The sequence below is a fragment of the Pistacia vera genome, unplaced genomic scaffold (assembly GCF_008641045.1).
Source record: "Pistacia vera cultivar Batoury unplaced genomic scaffold, PisVer_v2 Contig7, whole genome shotgun sequence".
In the NCBI taxonomy this organism is placed as follows: domain Eukaryota; kingdom Viridiplantae; phylum Streptophyta; class Magnoliopsida; order Sapindales; family Anacardiaceae; genus Pistacia; species Pistacia vera.
The window spans coordinates 265121-287507 of record NW_022196556.1 but is presented as its reverse complement, the minus strand read 5'-3'; the positions used below and the strand labels follow the sequence as shown (position 1 = coordinate 287507).

At 33.8% G+C, this 22387-nt stretch overlaps 1 protein-coding gene across 5 annotated transcripts; it reads left to right on the top strand.

The window, feature by feature from the left end:
- The first annotated feature begins 4662 nt into the window (after positions 1 to 4662).
- LOC116114020 (serine/threonine-protein kinase EDR1-like) lies at positions 4663 to 22326 on the top strand. Of its 5 annotated transcripts, XM_031400173.1 has the most exons (18): positions 4663 to 4835; positions 6439 to 6835; positions 9528 to 9731; positions 11273 to 11461; positions 11617 to 11876; positions 12008 to 12127; positions 12296 to 12385; positions 12985 to 13080; positions 14479 to 14571; positions 19314 to 19431; positions 19545 to 19591; positions 19673 to 19845; positions 19993 to 20116; positions 20225 to 20244; positions 20484 to 20640; positions 21559 to 21847; positions 21940 to 22012; positions 22105 to 22326. In XM_031400173.1, the coding sequence occupies exons 2-18, from the start codon at positions 6587 to 6589 to the stop codon at positions 22185 to 22187; spliced, it is 2385 nt and encodes a 794-aa protein (XP_031256033.1). In that variant the 5' UTR covers positions 4663 to 4835; positions 6439 to 6586; the 3' UTR covers positions 22188 to 22326. The 5 variants fall into 5 exon arrangements, with proteins under 5 accessions (XP_031256033.1, XP_031256032.1, XP_031256029.1 ...); XM_031400172.1 differs by having other exon boundaries at positions 14485 to 14571; positions 19545 to 19845; XM_031400169.1 differs by having other exon boundaries at positions 19545 to 19845.
- The last annotated feature ends 61 nt before the right edge of the window (positions 22327 to 22387 follow it).

Sequence of the window (22387 nt, the reverse complement as noted above, 5' to 3'; positions counted from 1 at the left end):
CTCTTGCGGTTTAGGGGGGCTTTAGTAACGTTGGGATATCATCGGAATATGCAGAGGGCTTAGGAGTAAGAATACTAGAACTTAAGGGTGATTATTGGATGCCTAATGAAAGGGTTTGCCTCTGTTCATATAGTTGGCCCAAGAAGTCCGAATCCTAGTAGGACTCTGAGTCCTACTTAGTAGGAGAGTTCTCTTTTCGGAAGGAGACTATATTTCTTGCCTTTATTGGTTAAAGCTTTCCTCTGTGGGTGAGATATGAGATCTTGTTAGAAGAGAAAATTGACTAGGATTCTGATCCTTATTATGGACTGCTGTGGGCGAATGAGCCAGACCTTGTTCAACTTAACTCGTGGGATGTCCCAACTCATAGAGTAGGTAGTTCACAAGGTATTTTAAGCGTGGGCTCGATCGGAATTGGGCCAAGGCCTTGGGCCGTTACCTATTTATGATGCTATTGGATCTCGTCAGGTCTAATACGATTTTTGGCCCATACAACGCCTCTTACTCTGACTCCTAGTAACTTGTCAAACACTGGCTAAGAAAGTGAAGTGTATTTTGAGTATTAACGATATATAAACTTTGGGTGAGAAAGTGGTATTTTGAAACTTTTTGGGTGGAAAAGTGTTCTTAAGGCAAACCTTGGGTGGGAAAAAGTTGTTTACTCTTATTTAATTATATACAGTTCCTTAATCACCCTCATGCTTAAAGTCAATTCAAAATGATGCTACAACCCTAATTATTTATGGAACCAAATGGGAAGTGGTTCAATAGAAAATGTTTATCATGATTATAATATATTCCACGCTATAACAATTAATCGTGGCAAATTAATTCTATGTTTAGTTGATGGATTCGATATAATCATCATTTAATTTCCATCATGAATTGGTAATAATCATGTAATACAATACTATCAATATCAATAAATTATCAAGTAATTATTAGTGAATTATTGATTGCCTTTCCTAGATTAATCCATTCTTGATTAAAGTGCGCATTTTTAATATTTCAAATTTTCAATCTTTACCAGCTAAATTAACTCGAATCAATTACCAATCTTAAGTGAAGCAAACTTCTTTTATTTAAATTAATTGACCGTTCTTACTTTGTGAACACTTCTTACATACATTTACGGAAAAAAAAAGGGTTGAATTCTTGGGACTTGGGAGATATTTTTTGCTCGAGATATACTAATAAATTAATAATTATAATAGTAATAAATATGGCTTTGAATTTGGAAAATACGTACTTCTACTTTTTCTCGACTTCCACACACAGAAATTAGTAGCTGTGGACTTAACTCTCTTGACGCGTTTTCGATGCATCAACTTCAAGAGTCAAGCACACATATTTTTATGGCCATGTTCACCAACATGAATGAGATAAGCAAATATTTAATTTTATTAAACATGTTTGATGTTATGTCTGTTTCATAGGTTATCATCTCATACATGCTACTACCAGTCAACAACTTATATGTTTACGTTAATAATTTATTAAAGAGGTACCTTTCGAAATCGTGATGGGAAAGATGTTGAATCTTGATATTCTCCATTATCTATACTCATACGGCCATACTTCGCGTCGGTGAGCCCAAATTTCGACACTACGACCTGGACTTGTCTACGTGAAAGGTTTGCAAAGTCATCAATAAAATTAATGTAGGGATATATAGAGGATCGAAGATCGTGATAGAGAAGCCCTGGTTAGCATAATGTTTGTAAAAATTCGATATTGATGTTCAATTTGGTTGACTATTTAAATCAACGCCCTACCCTATAAAGTTTTGTTTTCGAAGTTATAAGAAGTCACGTTAAACGAGCAAAACTGCAAAAGCATGATTGATTACCAGAAACATGGCGAATATCATGGGCTTAAACTGTCTCAGCCAGGGCTTTGGGCAAGTTCAATGGGCTGGGTTGTTGGGTTAAGTTGAGCCTGCAATTAAAACAACTTGACAAAAACCCATTATTTATACGTAATATAAATTTGTTTGTTAGGTGGAGGTGGAGACGTGGAGTGGGCTTTCATTTTGTGTGAACATGATATTCTGTTTTGACCTTCATATCTGGTTGCTATTGTGTCTGCAGATTAAACGTTACGTCTCCATTGCCAATTACACCAACTACAATACTTAAAACACATTTCTAAGCAAATACAAACCTCTATTCTATTCTCCACTCATCACGCTTATGTTAAAATTTGTGCCTTATTATTTCCAGTTGACCAGATTCTGAAGCTTCCTCTATCACCGTGTGAGCTTTTGCTTCATCAATTCATACATATATTTCTTCAAGAAAGGCGCTCACAGGACAGGAATCTTCTAAACTACTCTTATTGAATGTGAAACAGGTTATAATTCTGAACATTTTGAGTTTGATTAATCAGCTCTTTACAGCTTACAATTATAAAAACTGTTGCCAACCAACCTTAGGTTTGTTTGAGCTTAGCCCAAGTTCAATGGCTCCAATTCAGTACATTGTACCAACTTTTTATTCATTATTAAAAAAAGAAAAATGGTGTGATAAATTAAGGAAACAGACAATTAGGGGAGGCGTGTGGGTGAGTCAAAGCCAGCCTGATGAAACAAAGCAAAAGTTAGGTTAGGATTGGCGTAACGTAAGTAACTAATTTCGTGTATACGAACTAGTCTTAAGTTGACTAAATAGTTTGTGTTGACGCAGCTTCTACATGTATAATATTCCCCAGTTCAACACATCAAGACAATTGTGTTTCTATGGTTCATCATCATGGACCCTGCTTTACTGGAATATGTATTCTTGGTAGCTACATGTTTTGAACACATGTAAAATACTATACCACTTTCTGTATAGATTTGACTCGAGGCTCCTTTTGAAATAAGTATGTTACCAAGTACATATTTTACACATGGGGAAGACCAGTAAATTTCTGAAAAAAATAATTAATAAAACGAGGTTCTTTTCATTTTAACTGTACATTTTTACGAAGATGATCAGCATGATGTGATTAGACAGTGAAAGAGTGTAAAATAAGAATTAAATAAATAAATTGATATTATTTAATTAATGTAATGTGTAATATTTTATAGAATTGTATTCAAACCTACTGTTTTGGACAATACGGGTCCTTGATTTCTAGTTAAGCCGTCGTTACTAGTGCTAATTGACAATAAACTTGTTCAATAAAATAAGTTTTGGTCCACATTTGATTAAAAGATTGTCTTACATGGCTTCTTCAATCTTCCATTAGGAAACGAGATTGTCTTCTAACCAACCACTTTGAGTGATTTTTTTATAATTACGTATTTAATGTTGTCTATAAACTTTATACTTATTCGCACATCAAAATTTGAATTTTAAACCTTAAATGTCGCATGCTCATGTTTTAGTACGAAGGAAGGTAGAATTTTTTGACATCCTTAACACCAATGTCTTGCCATGGTGGTTGTTAGCTATTACACTTGTAGCAATAACACATGCTTTGATTTCAAAAGTGTTAAACAATTGAATTTAATTATGTTAAATATCTTCCTTTAGTACAATTATGTTGTATTTGACTATGACACTTAACTTTTGTTAGATGACTGTAACTTATAAAATCGGTTTAAATCACGCCAATATATATTTGATTGAATCTACATAAATAATAATATTTTGAATTTATTAAACATCTTTTAAATTGCAAAGTCAAGTCAAGCCTATGTCAACACAATTAATGTCTCTCTATACCAGTTGTCAAGCCCATATCCCTAAAGATATTATCACCAACTTTATCTCATTTCAAAGAGATGAATGAACGAGAGTCTTCCATGTATCAAGGCAGCTTGTAAAACACTCATTGCATTGAGTGCAAATATGAATAAATTGGCATTTCTCTTCCCGAAGAAGGAAGGCGAGAGGCTGGGCTGAGATTTGAACTTCATTTTTTCATTCTCTCTCTGTAAAAACATTGTATTTCTTCATCTTTGTATGCCTTACGGGCAAAATCATAGAAATAGTCAGAGATCAATAAAATAACAGTGGATGTAGGAGTCGCTTGTTGCATCTGAACCACTATAAAAACCCCCTCTTGCCAATCTTTTATTCATTTTTCTGCAAAATATATAATCTCAGCTCCATATTCAAATCCCATGTATCCATCACGTGTGTCTCCTGAGTTAGTTCAGCGTTTCTCACATGCGAATCGTTGGCGTCCAAAATCAAGAGTCAACAAATACGGTTAAGACTTAAGATATTATATTTATCTCATGTTTGTATGATTAACACAAATCACATCAAAATTTGGTATTAAATAAACCTACCTATCTTAGCAGCTTATATTAGCAATACTTAAATTGCATTATAAATGATGGAGTAAATATGAATTTTAAATTTTATAATTTAATAAAATAAAAAAAGAAAAAAGAAAAAGAAAAAGAGAGGGAAGAGTTGTGATCCACGCGGACGAAGGTGTGGATGTTGGTGAGCCACCCCATGCCAGCTGGCTGTCGGAGAGAGGTCCCCAGATCCCTCCCTGCACGTGACTCACCACCTCTCTCACTCTCTCTCTAAACTGAACAAACAAAAACAAAGAATGCAAAGAAAAGCCCATCGCTTTCTTCATCGATCAAAAATTATATCAATCAAAAAAACATAACATTAAACTCAAAAATCAAATCTCTCTCCCTCTCCCTCCCTCTCTCTCTCTCTCTCTTAATAGTTAATTCTCTCTCTTCACTGTTGATTTATTTTTATATAAATTGTGATTGTTTCTCTCTCAACAAGTGATGTAGAGAGACGAGGCTATTTTATATAATGAAGCGTTGAGATTTAAATGCTATTGGTTGGTGATTCAAATGCTCGGATCTGCTGGTGGTAAACGGTCTTCTTCTTTACCCAAGCTGTTGATCCTTTTTATTCATTTTCATTCAAAATTTATCTTTATTGGTATTGCTGTGATTTCGAATGATTTCTTCTTCTTGTTGATTTTATTGCAAGCTGATTATCAGTATTTTTAGTTTAAGGTGAGGATGATAGTGTGAAATTCTAGAATGTGCCGGTTATTTCATGTAACAATGGTCGAAAAATTTATAATTAGGTTTTCTGTATCTTCTTTTAAAGATCTTGATTTGATGCAAATTTGCTTTAGTTGATTGTTTTCAGTGTGAAATGTTTTCTTTCGATGTTTGAATGCATTTGGAGTTTAGTTTTGATTTTATTGCGAGCTATTTGCCAAGAGTTTTAGTGGAAGCTGAGGAAGATAAAGTTGAATTCAAGGTGTTGTGGATGATTTGGAGAGGCCTAGGTAATAGCATAATTAGGTTTTCAGTGTCTTATTAAAAGATCTTGATTTGGTGTAAATTTGCTGTTTTGATTGGTGCAAGTTGATGAATGACTTCATTTGAAGTTTGGATTGATTTGTAGTTTCAGTTTTCGTTTCTGTGTAAGCTAATTACCAAAATCTCTGGTAGTTGGTGAGGCTGATGAATTGCAGGATGTGTTGGTGATTTCTAGTGACTGCGGTCAAGAATTTTATAATTAGGTTTTTTAGTTTTTGTAGAGTGTATTGTGTTGAAGATCTTAATTTGGTATGATTTTTCTTATTTGATCAGCCTGTAGAGTGTATAATTAGGTCTGCTGGAAGATCCTAATTTTTTTGTTTTATATATTTATTATCCTGCAAATGATGACAAAAGATGCTGTAAAGAAATCCATCCAAAAGAGTAAGTCATTAGGTGAAAGAGCCAAGCATAGTATTAGAGCCATATCAAATACTTAATAGATGTGGGATGCACTAACAAATGTCATATGAATTTTATTACTTACTCTCTCTTTAATATATATGTTAGGGTTCTTTATTAGTGTGGAAATACTTTCTGATTTTCTCTGGTAATATCATTTTATAGTGGAGACATTCAAATATGAATTTCATTGCTGTTAAACTGTTTATGGAAAGAAAAAAAAAGACTTCACATATAGTTATACATGAAAATTCCACATGAATGTATTGGCTAGTGTCAGTAGGATATAATTTTTTTTTAATAATACTTTGGATCCAGGGTATCATATGTAGCTTGTATAAAGTACAAATAAGTTGTGATTAGGGTTGATCAGTGAGCATATAAAGAATCTATATTGTACTAGAGCAATCACAATAAGCTAAACCAAGCACAAGTGAAATTTGCATGCGAAGGAAACATACAGATTTAAAAAATAATAATTTTATTTACTCTTTGGAGGAAGTGTGATAGCTAATCTAACTGATGAAATATTGTAACTAATGAGGGAAATCCCCTCTGGAGGAAGTGCCCTACATGCCTCAGTTTAAGATTTAATTGTTTTGCTCTGTGCATTCTGCTATGATGTTGTTCATTTATTGAAGGTCATATTGCTATAGTATAAAGGCAATTGATTTGTTATATAATCATTTTTGCTTTTATTCCTAAGCCAAGGTTACCATCTGGTCTTTGTTTTTCAGGTCTGATGGCCTCCAGCTTAAAGAATTCAGAAAGCAAGAAGCTTGTAATCCACTGTTTTGTTGTCTAAGAATTATATGTGAATTGAAAGGTCTTTTATGGGGTAAGAATTAGGGGCGAAATGGTTTTACATGTCAAATACTTAAGGACATGGAGGAGACACGAGATGATGCAGGGTCGGTGGAGCAAGGACCTCCAAATGCTACATGGTGGACTCAAGATTTTATGGAAAAATTTGCATCCGTTTCTTTTGGTTCTCAAGAAGAGAGTTTAAGTAATAAAGAATCACCTACAAATTTTGAGCAAGATGGATTTTCATCGCAGACAGCATCACAAATTCTCTGGAGCACTGGGATGCTCTCTGATCCAATTCCAAATGGTTTCTATTCTGTCATCCCGGTGAGGACTGTATTTTATCTTCTAGTTATTGGTAGTATCTGTTGTTGGATTTAGGGTCTGATTTTTGCTGCATTAATGTCATGTGTTTGTTAAGACGGAGTTCACCTTTTATTGCCTCTTTTCCCCACTTTTTTTTATGCATCAATGTTAAATTTTGCACTGAGAGTCTAGGATGTGAATGTATTGCAGACTTACACTTGTCTTTTCGTTTTTGTTTAAGAAATCTACATGCCAGACTTTCACCATCTGTGGAAAGGCACATGTCATTTCTGCTCTCCTTTATATTTTAAAATCTTAATGAAAATACTTTTGATTTCCTTTTTTACCTGTCCAAGCGTATTAGAAACTGTGGTAGAGATAAATAAATGTTTGTAATTTATTTCTTGTCTGTGCTTAGAAATGTGAAAATCAGGACAAAGTCAAGCTGTCTAGAGAAGCATCCACTTAGATTTCAGATCGGCAATCCAATCATAACTGTGATTGTTATATTCTTAATTTATGTAAAGCATAGGAGCAAGGTTCAAACACATGGTTTGTATGGTAGCTGTTTAACTTTATGTAGGACAAACATCCTATCGAAATTCAAGGTGCAAAGTTCTTATTAAGTATGTTTTGGTATTGGGGATTTGCTTCATTGATAATTATACCATTACATGGAGAGATGCCAAGTCAAAGTTTCCCCATATAGGTGTTGACATTTGCTTAGTCATAGTCTGTTATGGGGAATCTGGTGGAATGACTGGTGACAACAATATTAAGCAGAAATCAGGTATTGAGGCAAAATGGACTCAAAGAAAGTATTCTCGAGACTAATCTTTGTGGTTCTAGGTACTTTGATGTTTTCCTTGGATATGCTTTGACAAGATATATCGGTCACATTGGTCTTTGAAATTTTGCACACTTAAATCAATGGCTTGCTACCATATAGTTTGATGTTTGATTCCTTAGGGCTGCATACTTAGCGAATCCATGCGTTTGGTAGGATTCCCAATTTCAAACTTGAGCTTGCCAGGTAGCTTCAGCTTTTGACAAAATTCAGTGTTAAAAAAAAAAAAAAATCAAATCAAATCAAAGGCAGGACATTGAGGAGCCCAATTTAAGAGTATGTATTATTTCTCTGGTGCACTTGATACGGTAATTATTAAGAACATGGTGCAAGCATTAGTTGGTATTCCTTTAAGTTGTGGTCGCAGAATTACTGCTATTGTTTAAGTGGGATGAAAAATTTCAACTGTTTCAAGAATTGCTGCCATCTTTTGGTTGAAAATGTTGGAAGGCTACAAATTTATGTTGTGTTGAATGGCTCGATGTGGCATCCTCTAGTCGTGTTTGAGCAACACTTGAAGTTTTTGATGTATAAACAACAGCTTTGGACTGGGAAAGACATGTTCTTCAGGGTTTCTATTTCTTGCTGGAGTCCGCTTGCAAACTTAGAAATAATGATACATGTTTTAGTTGTACGTATTACTTGTGAAGTTTAGTTGTTTAACATAAAAGAGGTGATTTGCTTAAAACTTGTCTAGAGAAGGTGAGAAAAATTTCATTGCCGAGATTTTTAGACTATGGACTTTATCTTGTATATTAGATTTCAGAAAGAAATTGACTTTGTTCTAGTGATATTATGAAGATGTCAAAGGTTCTTTATTAGTTTGTTAAAGAATGACAGCTCTTTCTCCTTGGTGTGTAATTGATTTCCAAACATTTGTTTCTTACAAAGGAAGCTTCGTTGCATAGGTTTCTTGCAAAGGTTTGTTGCATAGGTTTTAATTTTTTAATCAAGTCTGAAATCATCCTCTTTTCTGATTTCTAGGTTCTCCTAAAGTTGGAGAACCAAGAGGTTTGTTTACAGCACCTGTTAGTTTCCAGTTTTATAGAGGATACGGTTTTCTATAAGTTAATTAGGAGCTGGAAATTTCGTTAGATCTTATAGAACTGGAACACATATATATGTATGCGCATATGCATATTTTCTTTTTTGTAACTGATGATGAGGTTGCCTATTAGTGATTTCTTGATGTTTCCTACACTTAACAAGTAAATTATGTTTCAGATTTACATAAGTCGGTTTTCTCTTTAGCAGGAATAAGACTTCCTCACAGTTTCATAAACTTTTGAAGTGATGAAACAATGTTAACTTGTTCGAAAGTGTCTGGTAATTCATTATGCCAGGAATGAGTGATTTGAAGTTTCTATTTTTTCTCGCCCTCTTATCTGTTGTCTTGAAATTGAAACTCCATTTTGAAACTGCAAAATTTTTGTATTTGCTGTTTGAGCAACACATGTCCTGCCTAATTTCTATTCTAGACATAGTATATGTCGTGATATGACTTGATATGTGTACCACACATCGCTTGTCAAATTGACCTCTACCATCAAACTTTTGCCAAGTTACTTTTTGTATCTTTTATTTTATACCTCCATATATGGAGAAGGAATTCCCGCCTTGCACCGTCTTCAGAAAAATTATTGTTGTGTGTATCTTTCAACCTGTATCCTACCTTATGTATTTGCTTTTCTGTCTGGTCAATATCCTGAAGGGGGATTTTTTTTTTTTTTTTTGTGCAGTAATATCTATATCTAGTTTTGTTAATATTTGTCTCATGGAAATCACATACATGACTGGTTTACTTGATTCTGTGACTTGGTTGAACTTTAATTATGATTTAACTTGGTAATATTTTATTATATGCAGGATAAAAGGCTGAAGGAACTTTTTGATAATATTCCTTCTCTAGACGAGCTTCATGCACTGGGGGCTGAGGGCTACAAAGCCGATATTATTCTTGTGGATGCTGAGAAAGATAAAAAGCTGTCCATGCTGAAGCAGTTGATTTTGGCATTGGTGAAAGGATTGAACTCAAATCCAGCTGCTATGATAAAAAAGATTGCCGGATTGGTAAAAAGTAGTTTAAGAACTCCTGTTTATATCTAGTTATCTCATTGTAGGTCTTTGACCTTGTGGATTGCATGTGAGTTTTGCCTTGTGCACTTTACTCTGACAATATTACTCTTGTTCTTTATCAATTATTTTTAAACTACAACACTAAAAGTATTTTTTAACTCTTTTGTAATTAAGAAAAGGTCTCTAACATTATCAACTATAAATTAAAAGATTACCCCAGAACAAGGAGAGGCGGAATTGTTTGTGAAGATATGCATGTGAATTTGAATTTTATGAAGTTTTATTATACTCTGCTCATTTGATTTTTTTTTTGGGTGTTTAAGATGAAGTCATAAAGTTAACTATCACTGAAACTGTCTACCTGACAAAGTGATTCTGTTAGTCCTCTTACCATACACCACTTCGAATGGTTACTTCCCCCCTTACTTAACATAGGTGGTACTAAGAAAGCAAGAAAGTTCATGGATTAAAAAAATAGATGAAGAAAATGAAAAGCATGCTGATTTCATGTTAGAGGGAAGAGAGAGAGGGGGGATATTTCTAGGAAAGGGAGGAGGCAAAAGGTACAAAGAAAAAATGTTATAGTTTAGGTTCGTGAAAAAAACTGATATTAGTAAGTTCATTCTCTAAATTTTGGAGTATAGTACATGTGCGAGGAAACAGAGAGCATGAATGTAAAGTTATTAAAATAATGTGGTTTTTATGTTAAAAGCTTAATATTAGTAGGAAATAATGGAGTTAAATAAACATAATGATAAATAGTTGGGGACCCATGTATGTTGTGATATTATGATTTGTATCTGATAATTTTTTTTAAGGAGTTTAATAACTTAAAAATCTTAACATTACACATAAACACACACACACAAAAAAAAAACTATGTATCTCTTTGCTTTACCTAATACTGGTGTTAGACTTTTTTTTCTTATTCAAAATAATCCATTTTCTTGTATATGCAAATGTGCACATATCAGTCATGTTTCATTCAACAGCTCCAAGATGTCAATCTAAACATCCATGCTTCAAACACCAACTAGACGCTGAAAACTATTTACATTGTTTCTATAGTGATATCGTTGCAGCTAGTAACTTTAATGAACTATTGTTTTCCAATCAATGCAGGCAATATTTCCTGCTTAGAAGAAATTTGGTATGTTAAAGGGACTATGAAAATAGATAAGAAAAGGATATTATTAACAAATGAGATTATGAGATTTGAAGATGTACTTGTAAGTGAACTAGTTGTCTCACAAGGTATGGAAAGATAAAGATCAAGAATCTAGGTACAAAAAAACAGCCCAACTATGGCCATGCAAACTAAAATCAAAAGCTGAATCCCCACTCAATGATCATGAAGGAAATGAAAACTATAAATGTTTACTTAATTGTTCATTTATTGGAACTGCCATAGTAACTGTGAATTGCACTATTGGAAATGTAAATTTTGTCTTTTCTTCAAAATTCCTGCTCTGCATTGACAGGGTAAACATTTACTAGCTTTTCTTTTGGTTTAACTATTTCCATTGCCTAAACAGGTATCTGATTTTTATAAACGACCAAATTTGGAAAGTCCAGCAAAAGCTGCACTTGAGGAAAACTCCCATATGTTTGAGACTCGAGGTGTCCAATTGCTAGGGCAAATAAAACATGGTTCATGCCGTCCTCGAGCTATCATGTTTAAAGTTCTTGCAGATACTGTTGGTCTAGAAAGTAGGCTCATGGTGGTAAGCTAACTTCATTTGTTGGCTTAAACTGTTCTATCTTTTAGTTTTAAGTGTAGTTAAAAGAAAAGAAAAGAGTTTCTTAGACATTTTTGATTGCTTGTCATAATATCTAATTGCTGATCTATTATGCCTGCGTTTCAACATTTTCTTACCAGGGGTTACCAAATGATGGAGCTGTTGAATGTGTAGACTCATATAAACACATGTCTGTTATAGTTGTGTTGAATTCTGTGGAGTTACTGGTTGATCTCATGCGATTCCCTGGTCAGCTAATACCTCGCACAACCAAGGCAATTTTTATGACCCATGTCTCAGCTGCAGGGGAGAGCGATTCTGCTGAAAATGACTCCTGTGATTCACCTCTAGAGCCGAACAGTCCTCTATATGGGTTTTCAGAGAGAGTGGATCCTGACAGGTTAGAAGTGATGTTTGACTAACACTGTGAAACTATCTATAACCACACATTCACCTATTTTGCATGATGTCTTTAGTCAGTAAAGTTTTATAAGGTGGTTAGGTTAAATGTTATTTATCATTTTACTGCAGTGCTGAAAAAGATGAGAGCCTTCAGTTCCATCGGAAATTAGAAGCATCTTCAAATATCTCGGGTCCTTCATTACGAAATATGATGTTGCGACCCACCACCTCCATGGAAAGGAAATTGAGGTAATAGTTTTTTGTTTTGTGAAGTTCCTTATATTTAGAAAAGCCTTCTTGTTTCTTATTTTTTATCTTTCAAACTCTTTCTTATATTGATTGAAACATCTGTATTCAAAATCTATCGATAGTGTAATTTAACTGCTGTTTATTTGGATTTCTTTGTCACTTACCCAGTTTATCACATAGTGAACCCAACATTGCTACTACATTTTGGCGGCGGAGCCGGAAAAAGGTCATTGCTGAACAACGGACTGCTAGTTCAAGGTTTTCCTTAATTTCTTCTGCTTACATTTTGTTTCTTGTAATCTCTACAAGTAACCCCCTATACCCCTCTAGAAAAGAAATGGAGAAAATGAGAAAAGTCCTTGGCTTTGTATCAATGGGGGCAATTGTTGGTCAAGATTTCCCAGCAGTATGTGTTGCATGAGAATTTGCATTTATTTTGGATAGTTTTGATTATTATTTTCTAATTTTCTACGATTATCAATTCCATATTTTGGTTATAGTACACAATGCTAGGAATATGTTAGAAATCTATATTTTGTACTATCGTCAACTAGACAGAGATTTCCATTTTAATGTAGGTAATGTAAATTTGATGCTTGGATTGCACTCAAGTTTTCATTGTGTAGTTTCCTTATGGTTCTGACATGTGTGCATATATTGTTTTTAAGGAACAATATCAATCTTCGCTGTTGCAATGACTAAGTGATGATATGATATCAGTCTCTTTTTATCTCTGCTCTCTCTCTCTCTCTAGCACAAACACATACACATACACATAAAATCACAATATATATATATATATAGGAAGCTTAAATATTTTTGTACAATTTTGTTTTTTAAATGTATTTGTTTTGCAGTCCAGAGCATCCTTCTTTTCGAGCACGTGGACGATCCATGCTTAGTGGAGACAGAAATTCACTTGGAGATTTCTCTGATGAAGTATCCACATCAAGGTTCTCCCACTTTTGATCCTATGTTTCTATTTACTTAAATATTAATAATTGAAGAAAAAATAAATCCAAGTTGATGTACTTAATGTCCACTTATGTATAATGCTTTTGTACTGAAGATAAGGGCGCATCAGTTTTGGAGGCTTTTATGTGCTTGATAAAAAATCTTATAAACCTTCTAGAGTCTTATCTGTTGCTTAAATTTCAAATATCATAGTTGGTTCTATATTTATGTTTCTCCTAAGAACGGCTAGATGAAATTCTTTTTTGGCCAAAGAAGCGAAAGGTGGTGAGGAAGTGTTATCTACTTCACATACAAGGATACCTTGAAAAGTTTGATCATGAGCTTAGGCATTTATGGTAATCATGTTACCAAGATATTCTACCTCTTGTTTAAACTTCCCACTCCACATATGCTTGGCTTCAAATGTTGTCTAATGAGTGTTGCTGGGTGTATTATATCTTCTCATCTGTAAAGCCCTTAAGTAATTATGCTTTTAATGTTTCTTTAGCAACAGAAAAGGCCGAGCCTCACTCCTCTTATAATGTAGAAAATTTGGCATTTTTTTATGCTCTACTTCTGGTATTTGCAATCAGTGTTGTTCTAACTCACGCCTTAGCTTCTTACAGACTGATGGTATTCTCGTGTGGCAATTGACCTTGTGCTTCCATGAGTCAATTCCATCAGTTTTCACTCGATCTCTTAGTATACTTCCACCTGTACTTGGAAACCTTTTTACAGTCAATTGATGGTTCAAAGCACCCTGGACTCCGTCACTTGTAGATTTTACGTGAGCTCTGTATTGGGAATGGGAATAGTAATTTTTTAACCTTATCTTTTGCAAATGCATAAACTCTGAACTTTCTCCATAAGAAATCCAGTTTAAAACCTTCATCTTATTTGGAAATGAGTTTAAATGTAATTGTGACCAATAATTAAAATTTATGAATTAGACATCTATATAGTGCATATCTGTATTATGGCTTATCACATGCTTCTATTTTTACAAGATATTTCATTTTTATAATGGTTTTAAACATCTAAAGTTTTTAATTGGCATGTGTCTACTTCGTAGAAGATTTACATTTTTGTTTGATGGTTAAGTTGTGTTTTGTTTCCATCTTTAAGTCTGAATTGCTTTACATGGTAATGCTGTTCATGGGAATGGTTAATCAAGACTAATTATACATTTTTGTGTTATGTTGTGGTTTTAAATGTAAATGTGTCTTTTTTGGATCTAAATCAGCAAATGCAATATAGTAAATGATTTTGGTTCTATCTTTTAGTTGGAAATGGTGGTAGAGTAGTTTTGAACATCTTTTCTGATTTTATCTTTTGACTTGTTAAGTAGCATAAAATAATGAACTAAAAATTGCTTTTGTATTCAACCTTAATTGTAGCTACAGGTCAGAAGGCGCGTCAACATCAGAGGCTCGTAGAATGAGAAGAAGAAGCATTAGCATTACCCCAGAGATTGGTGATGATATCGTAAGGTTGATATTGTTCTCTCATGAATTACTTTTATAATTTTTTCTGCACTTTGTACTGCAAATATTATTTTCTTTTTTTGCACCATGATAGATTTCTTAGGAAGACAGTTGTAGTTAGTCAATCTATGTTTATTCGTCATAGTCAGAGCATTATTCAATTATTCTTGTAGCATACNTTTCTTCTGCTTACATTTAGTTTCTTGTAATCTCCACAAGTAACCCCCTATACCCCTCTAGAAAAGAAATGGAGAAAATGAGAAAAGTCCTTGGCTTTGTATCAATGGGGGCAATTGTTGGTCAAGATTTCCCAGCAGTATGTGTTGCATGAGAATTTGCATTTATTTCGGATAGTTTTGATTATTATTTTCTACAATTATCAATCCCATATTTTGGTTGTAGTACACAATGCTAGGAATATGTTAGAAATCTATATTTTGTACTATCGTCAACTAGACAGAGATTTCCATTTTAATGTAGGTAATGTAAATTTGATGCTTGGATTGCACTCAAGTTTTCATTGTGAAGTTTCCTTATGGTTCTGACATGTGTGCATATATTGTTTTTAAGGAACAATATCAATCTTCGCTGTTGCAATGACTAAGTGATGATATGATATCAGTCTCTTTTTATCTCTGCTCTCTCTCTCTCTCTAGCACAAACACATACACATACACATAAAATCACAATATATATATATATATAGGAAGCTTAAATATTTTTGTACAATTTTGTTTTTTAAATGTATTTGTTTTGCAGTCCAGAGCATCCTTCTTTTCGAGCACGTGGACGATCCATGCTTAGTGGAGACAGAAATTCACTTGGAGATTTCTCTGATGAAGTATCCACATCAAGGTTCTCCCACTTTTGATCCTATGTTTCTATTTACTTAAATATTAATAATTGAAGAAAAAATAAATCCAAGTTGATGTACTTAATGTCCACTTATGTATAATGCTTTTGTACTGAAGATAAGGGCGCATCAGTTTTGGAGGCTTTTATGTGCTTGATAAAAAATCTTATAAACCTTCTAGAGTCTTATCTGTTGCTTAAATTTCAAATATCATAGTTGGTTCTATATTTATGTTTCTCCTAAGAACGGCTAGATGAAATTCTTTTTTGGCCAAAGAAGCGAAAGGTGGTGAGGAAGTGTTATCTACTTCACATACAAGGATACCTTGAAAAGTTTGATCATGAGCTTAGGCATTTATGGTAATCATGTTACCAAGATATTCTACCTCTTGTTTAAACTTCCCACTCCACATATGCTTGGCTTCAAATGTTGTCTAATGAGTGTTGCTGGGTGTATTATATCTTCTCATCTGTAAAGCCCTTAAGTAATTAGTGCTTTTAATGTTTCTTTTGCAACAGAAAAGGCCGAGCCTCACTCCTCTTATAATGTAGAAAATTTGGCATTTTTTTATGCTCTACTTCTGGTTTTTGCAATCAGTGTTGTTCTAACTCACGCCTTAGCTTCTTACAGACTGATGGTATTCTCGTGTGGCAATTGACCTTGTGCTTCCATGAGTCAATTCCATCAGTTTTCACTCGATCTCTTAGTATACTTCCACCTGTACTTGGAAACCTTTTTACAGTCAATTGATGGTTCAAAGCACCCTGGACTCCGTCACTTGTAGATTTTACGTGAGCTCTGTATTGGGAATGGGAATAGTAATTTTTTAACCTTATCTTTTGCAAATGCATAAACTCTGAACTTTCTCCATAAGAAATCCAGTTTAAAACCTTCATCTTATTTGGAAATGAGTTTAAATGTAATTGTGACCAATAATTAAAATTTATGAATTAGACATCTATATAGTGCATATCTGTATTATGGCTTATCACATGCTTCTATTTTTACAAGATATTACATTTTTATAATGGTTTTAAACATCTAAAGTTTTTAATTGGCATGTGTCTACTTCCTAGAAGATTTACATTTTTGTTTGATGCTTAAGTTGTGTTTTGTTTCCATCTTTAAGTCTGAATTGCTTTACATGGTAATGCTGTTCATGGGAATGGTTAATCAAGACTAATTATACATTTTTGTGTTATGTTGTAGTTTTAAATGTAAATGTGTCTTTTTTGGATCTAAATCAGCAAATGCAATATAGTAAATGATTTTGGTTCTATCTTTTAGTTGGAAATGGTGGTAGAGTAGTTTTGAACATCTTTTCTGATTTTATCTTTTGACTTGTTAAGTAGCATAAAATAATGAACTAAAAATTGCTTTTGTATTCAACCTTAATTGTAGCTACAGGTCAGAAGGCGCGTCAACATCAGAGGCTCGTAGAATGAGAAGAAGAAGCATTAGCATTACCCCAGAGATTGGTGATGATATCGTAAGGTTGATATTGTTCTCTCATGAATTACTTTTATAATTTTTTCTGCACTTTGTACTGCAAATATTATTTTCTTTTTTTGCACCATGATAGATTTCTTAGGAAGACAGTTGTAGTTAGTCAATCTATGTTTATTCGTCATAGTCAGAGCATTATTCAATTATTCTTGTAGCATACATTGGTGGTGACAATATGGATTATACAATTTTATATGAAAGATTTGAAGATTTTACAATGTTTCTTAGGTATAGAGGTTGATCAGTTTGACGAGGATATTGCCTACATTTTCTTTTCTGAGAAAAGAGGGTAATTGCCTATTCGGAAAGGGAAATTTGTGACTAATCTTTAGAAGATTAAACTAGTTGATGCTCCGATGGAGTTCATTTGAAATTTATGACAGAAGGGGTGAGACGCTTGAAGACTTTGAGAGTTCAAATGTTTGTGATAAGATATATTTTTGCAGTGACTCGAGTATCACATTTGCAGTTGAATTTGTTATTCAATTTGTACAGAATTCAGCTCACTTGACCAAGATAGCTTTTCAAATGTAGGTTTGGTATAGATATTATGAATAGAAGATTGAATTCAAGTCTTTGCACTTTCGTTTATGGAAATATTAGTTTCTTAAAAAGGGCCAAGAATCAAAATGCAGTGGCTAGATCAAATGCTAAAGTTATTATGGAGCCATGACGGCTGTTGCATGTGGACTGATTTGGATCAAGTATCTTTTGGAAGAAATGGTATTTCAAGTAATGAATCAATGATAATATTTTGAGATGATCAGATAACGATGCTTTTGCGTCTAATCCAGTGTTTTATGAAAGAACTAAGCACCTATTGAGGTAGATTGTCATTTTATCAGAGATTTGATGAAAGAGTAAGCTAGTTGTAACACTGTATGTGAAGTTAGGCATCTGATAGATATCTATTCTACAACTTGAGGGAGAATGTTGAAATATCTACATTAGGTTTTATTGCAAGGGATATGCGAGGGTATTTTAGTTAGTGATGAACAAACATTGTGTAGTAGTCAGAATTCTTCAATTTTCTCAATCAATTTTTTAGTGATTATGCTGAAGTTAATAATGAGCATAATTAGAATTATTTATGTATGAAATAAGACGGTTGAAGTTTGAAAGAAGATTCATTGAACCTTAAATAAAAAAAATTGAATGTATATGAAGACTTAATTTTGGTTCAACCATATTAATTTTGGTTCAACCATATCAAGAGTGACAATGAAGTTGAAATCAAGAAAGGAAATTACCATGAAGTTGAAATCAAGAAAGGAAATTACCATGAAGTTGAAATCAAGAAAGGAAATTGACAATGGAAGTTGAAATCAAGAAAAGAAATTTAACTATATCAAAGAAGTAATGATCTGTGGATTCTGCCACAAAAAGCTACCCACACGCACATATAGTTTTGTATGTGAAAGGCATAAAAGAGTTGGCAATTAGAGATAAACAAGAGGTGGACCCACATATTTCTGTTCTTTTTACAAGCAGAAAAAGAACTTTTACCTTGTAAACCATATGTTAAGAATATTTGACTCCCTTGGCAATTAGCTTCACCTAATTGGTTTCAAACCTGTGAAAAATTCAATTGATGGCATTTTTGAGTCTGCTATGCTAAAAGGAAGATGTTTGACAGTATGCTAAAAGAGAATGACTACTACCAACATTCACATTTTCATGGGTTAAACGCATACTGCTTTTGAAAATTCTGTTTTGAAGTTTTTTTAGCCCATCGGAAAACTTCCCATGTCAGATTTTTGTTTCTTTTCAAGCGAGCCATATGTCCTTACCTTGTTAATTTGGAGAACCTTTCTGTGGTTTGGACCAAGTAGGTAACATGTGGAGATACCAATCTTGCATGTCGTTCACGTGCTAACCAGTTTCAAATGGCTTTTGGTTGTGGGGTCCACAGTTGATTATCTATTTATTTTAATTGACTGAGCTTCCTTTCTTGCTTCTGGCTTCACTTCTATGCTTGATTTGGCTGAATCAAATTGAAATTTTGGTGAATTCCATTTTTTCTTCTCAAGGTCCAATAATTCTTCTTCTTTCAAGCTTTAAATTTCTTTTACTTGTTGCATGAATAATAATTGTGATTAGTTTATATTCTATGTGAGTCAATATTGAAATAACAGTAGGTTTTTAGAGTGGGATTCTGACCAGTTCAACTAGATGGTTCTGTCCAGGTTTTGAGACAGACAATGTTCAGATTTTGAGTGAATCGAGTTGGGCCTTGAGTTTCTTGTTCAAGTACACCACAAATTAATTTCTTGGATAATTAAGACATTGATACTGATTAGCCAGAATCTCATTTTGATTTCATTGATTTTGGGAATCCAATCTTTTTGTTTGTTCATAGGGCATTAACTCTGGATGTTATTTTTTTCAGGGCTGTGCGAGCAATGAATGAAACCTTGAAGCAAAATCGTCTTTTGCGAGAAAGGGAGGATGATAGGTCCTTCACCCATTCTTCGAATGATCGAGACAACCCAGATCTTCAAAAAAATGTATGGTTTTTCCACCTTTGTGAAAGATGACCGGATTTTTGCTTTAGATATTCTATATAACATCAATCTGAATTATAACATGATGAAACAAATCACTTTGTGCTCTATTTTAGGTAACAAATTTAGCTCTCAGCGGTCATCATGATATATCTGGTGGAAGGTCTGCATTATATAATTTTTCCTGTAACCAAATGAATTCTCAGAAGGCTATATCATTGCCTTCATCTCCCCATGAATATAGGACTCATGCTTCTGAGAGAGGTGGACCTTCTGCCTACATGGTAAATGCTGAATTGGTCTCAACATGGAATAAAATTCTTGAATCTCCCATGTTCCAAAATAGGCCGCTGTTACCTTATGAAGAGTGGAATATTGATTTCTCTGAATTAACTGTTGGGACTCGTGTTGGTATTGGTAAGCATTACTTATTATTATCCTCTGCACTGCTTTTTTAGGGCCTTTGATATTGTTAAACATAATGCCTAACTAATATATTCATTTGATCATATTGTAAAATGGACTTTTTACTATGTTAATACCTTTTTATATCTTTAATGATAGGGTTTTTTGGAGAAGTTTTCCGTGGTATATGGAATGGTACAGATGTTGCAATCAAGGTTTTTTTGGAACAAGATCTAACTGCTGAAAATATGGAAGATTTTTGCAATGAAATAACCATTCTTAGGTATCTTTTTATTGATATGTTTATGATTTTAGTTTTATTTTACTCATATATCTCTCTAACTTTATCCTTTTTATTTTCTTGTGTGTGTGGGTATTTCTCTACCTCCAGCCGCCTTCGGCATCCTAATGGTACTCCACTTCTCCTGCCACTGATTTTAACATATTTTTTTTTCAAATTTTGTCTGGAAGCTTAATATGATACTTATCTTTTGTTAGAGAAAATCAATTAATAGAAAATGCTTTTTTTTTTTGTTATTTTCTTTTTCTATATATTATTCCTGACAGAGAGCCTTAAGAAACTCTGAGGGTGAGTAGCATTTCTCTGTCTTTCTTTATTGCTGGTGATTCAATCTATTTTCGTGTTGCAGTTATCTTATTTTTGGGTGCATGCACGAGGCCTCCACGCTTGTCAATGGTTACTGAATACATGGAGATGGGATCCTTGTATTATTTGATCCATTTGAGCGGTCAGAAAAAGAAACTTAGTTGGAGGAGAAGACTCAAAATGCTGCGTGATATATGCAGGTGTGTTCATCTTGTCTATCACTTCGAGATGTTTTTTTTTTCCCTTCCTCTGTCTTAACGCTTAAGGATACACTGCTTTATGGCACTACACAGCATACTTTTAATTTAAAGAAATCAACATTTATACCCTAAATACACCGTTGTAAGTTGTAACTACAAATTGTGAGGAATTAAGTTTAAAAGTTTACTAGTCATGAGAATTAATATCCACAATACACATTTATTTGAAGCTGTACGGTGACAGTTGGAACTAGAACTGAACGCATTTCTATCATTTTATGCCTGACAATAGATGACAGAATCAAAGGAAGTTAGGTAAAGATGTTTTGACCTGCATAATAAGGACTAGCTTTTGCACTACAAGGTGCTGGCATTGCCTTTAATATATGTTCAGGATAGAATGGCGAAACAATATCATGCAGCCAACTTGAAAATACTACAATTGGTGGTGCCCAGCTAAGTTTTGGGTTAGTAGCAGATAAACAATTTGAACACTTAGTATTTTAATGAATCTGCAGTGTTAGGAATATGAAATGGTTGATATGCAAAAGACATTCTTTTGGTCCTCCCAAGGGGGATAAATTTTGGTCGAAATTTGTAGAGAATTATAAATTCCATATCACACTTATTTACTGCAATGAACATATACTTTTGTTTTCTTTAAATTTCTGTTTGGATTGGATGCAAGGAGACCGTTAAATGTGCTAAAGATGTTATGGTATAACACTTTTTCTTTTTAGTACTATTTTTTTTTCTTTTTCCTCGTTGGTTGAATAATAATCTATCCATTTATCCAGACATAACCATATATACAGTCACTATATTTAGATCCAAGTGCCTCAATCCAGATGTCAAGGTTAAATTAGTATCATGAAAAGTTTCTTGTGTGTACTGACTGGAATTTTCTGCTGGTGAAAGGGGATTGATGTGCATACACCGGATGAAGATTGTTCACCGTGACCTGAAAAGTGCAAACTGCCTTGTGAACAAGCACTGGACTGTGAAGATATGTGATTTTGGGCTCTCCAGAATAATGACGGACTCACCCATCAGAGACTCCTCATCTGCAGGAACTCCAGAATGGATGGCTCCTGAACTTATTCGTAATGAACCATTTACAGAAAAATGTGATATTTTTAGCCTTGGGGTGATAATGTGGGAGCTATGCACTCTAAATAGACCATGGGAAGGTGTACTTCCGGAGAGGGTATGTTGGCATATAATTCTTTGTATATTTGGTCTCTGAATTTAAGTATTTTAATTTTTTAGGCACAATAATCAACTCTTGGTTCTCTTCAGGTTGTTTATGCTGTTGCAAATGAAGGTTCCCGCTTGGATATTCCTGAAGGTCCTCTGGGCAGGCTGATTTCAGGTTTACTACATTTACAGTAGTCTTAACTTTAGTATAATTTATTTTATGTAGAGTTTAAATGGGCTGACGACATTGTTATGTTTTTATTGCAGACTGTTGGGCGGAACCACAGGAAAGACCGAGCTGTGAGGAAATACTTTCTCGTTTGTTGGACTGCGAGTACTCACTTTGCTGAGAAAATCTCCTTCTGTATAGAAAACATGGTAGAGTTGTTACAATGTATTTCGGCTTCGTAAGTTGTAAACTATCATGATTTTCCAATAATTGTAAAACAGTTTTAAGGCATAGAATGTTTCGTTTTTCAGTTTTCGTTGTATCCAACTCTTCAATCTTTTTTTTGGGCAATCATATCATATCGAGTCAAGTTGAATCATT

Excerpts from the sequence above, each read along its gene's own strand:
- LOC116114020 (XM_031400169.1), top strand. The coding sequence starts at position 6,587 with ATGGAGGAGACACGAGATGATGCAGGGTCGGTGGAGCAAGGACCTCCA. Across the intron at positions 12,128-12,295 it reads TCCATGGAAAGGAAATTGAG|TTTATCACATAGTGAACCCA; the intron begins GTAATAGTTTTT and ends TCACTTACCCAG. Across the intron at positions 19,432-19,544 it reads ACCCAGATCTTCAAAAAAAT|GTAACAAATTTAGCTCTCAG; the intron begins GTATGGTTTTTC and ends GCTCTATTTTAG.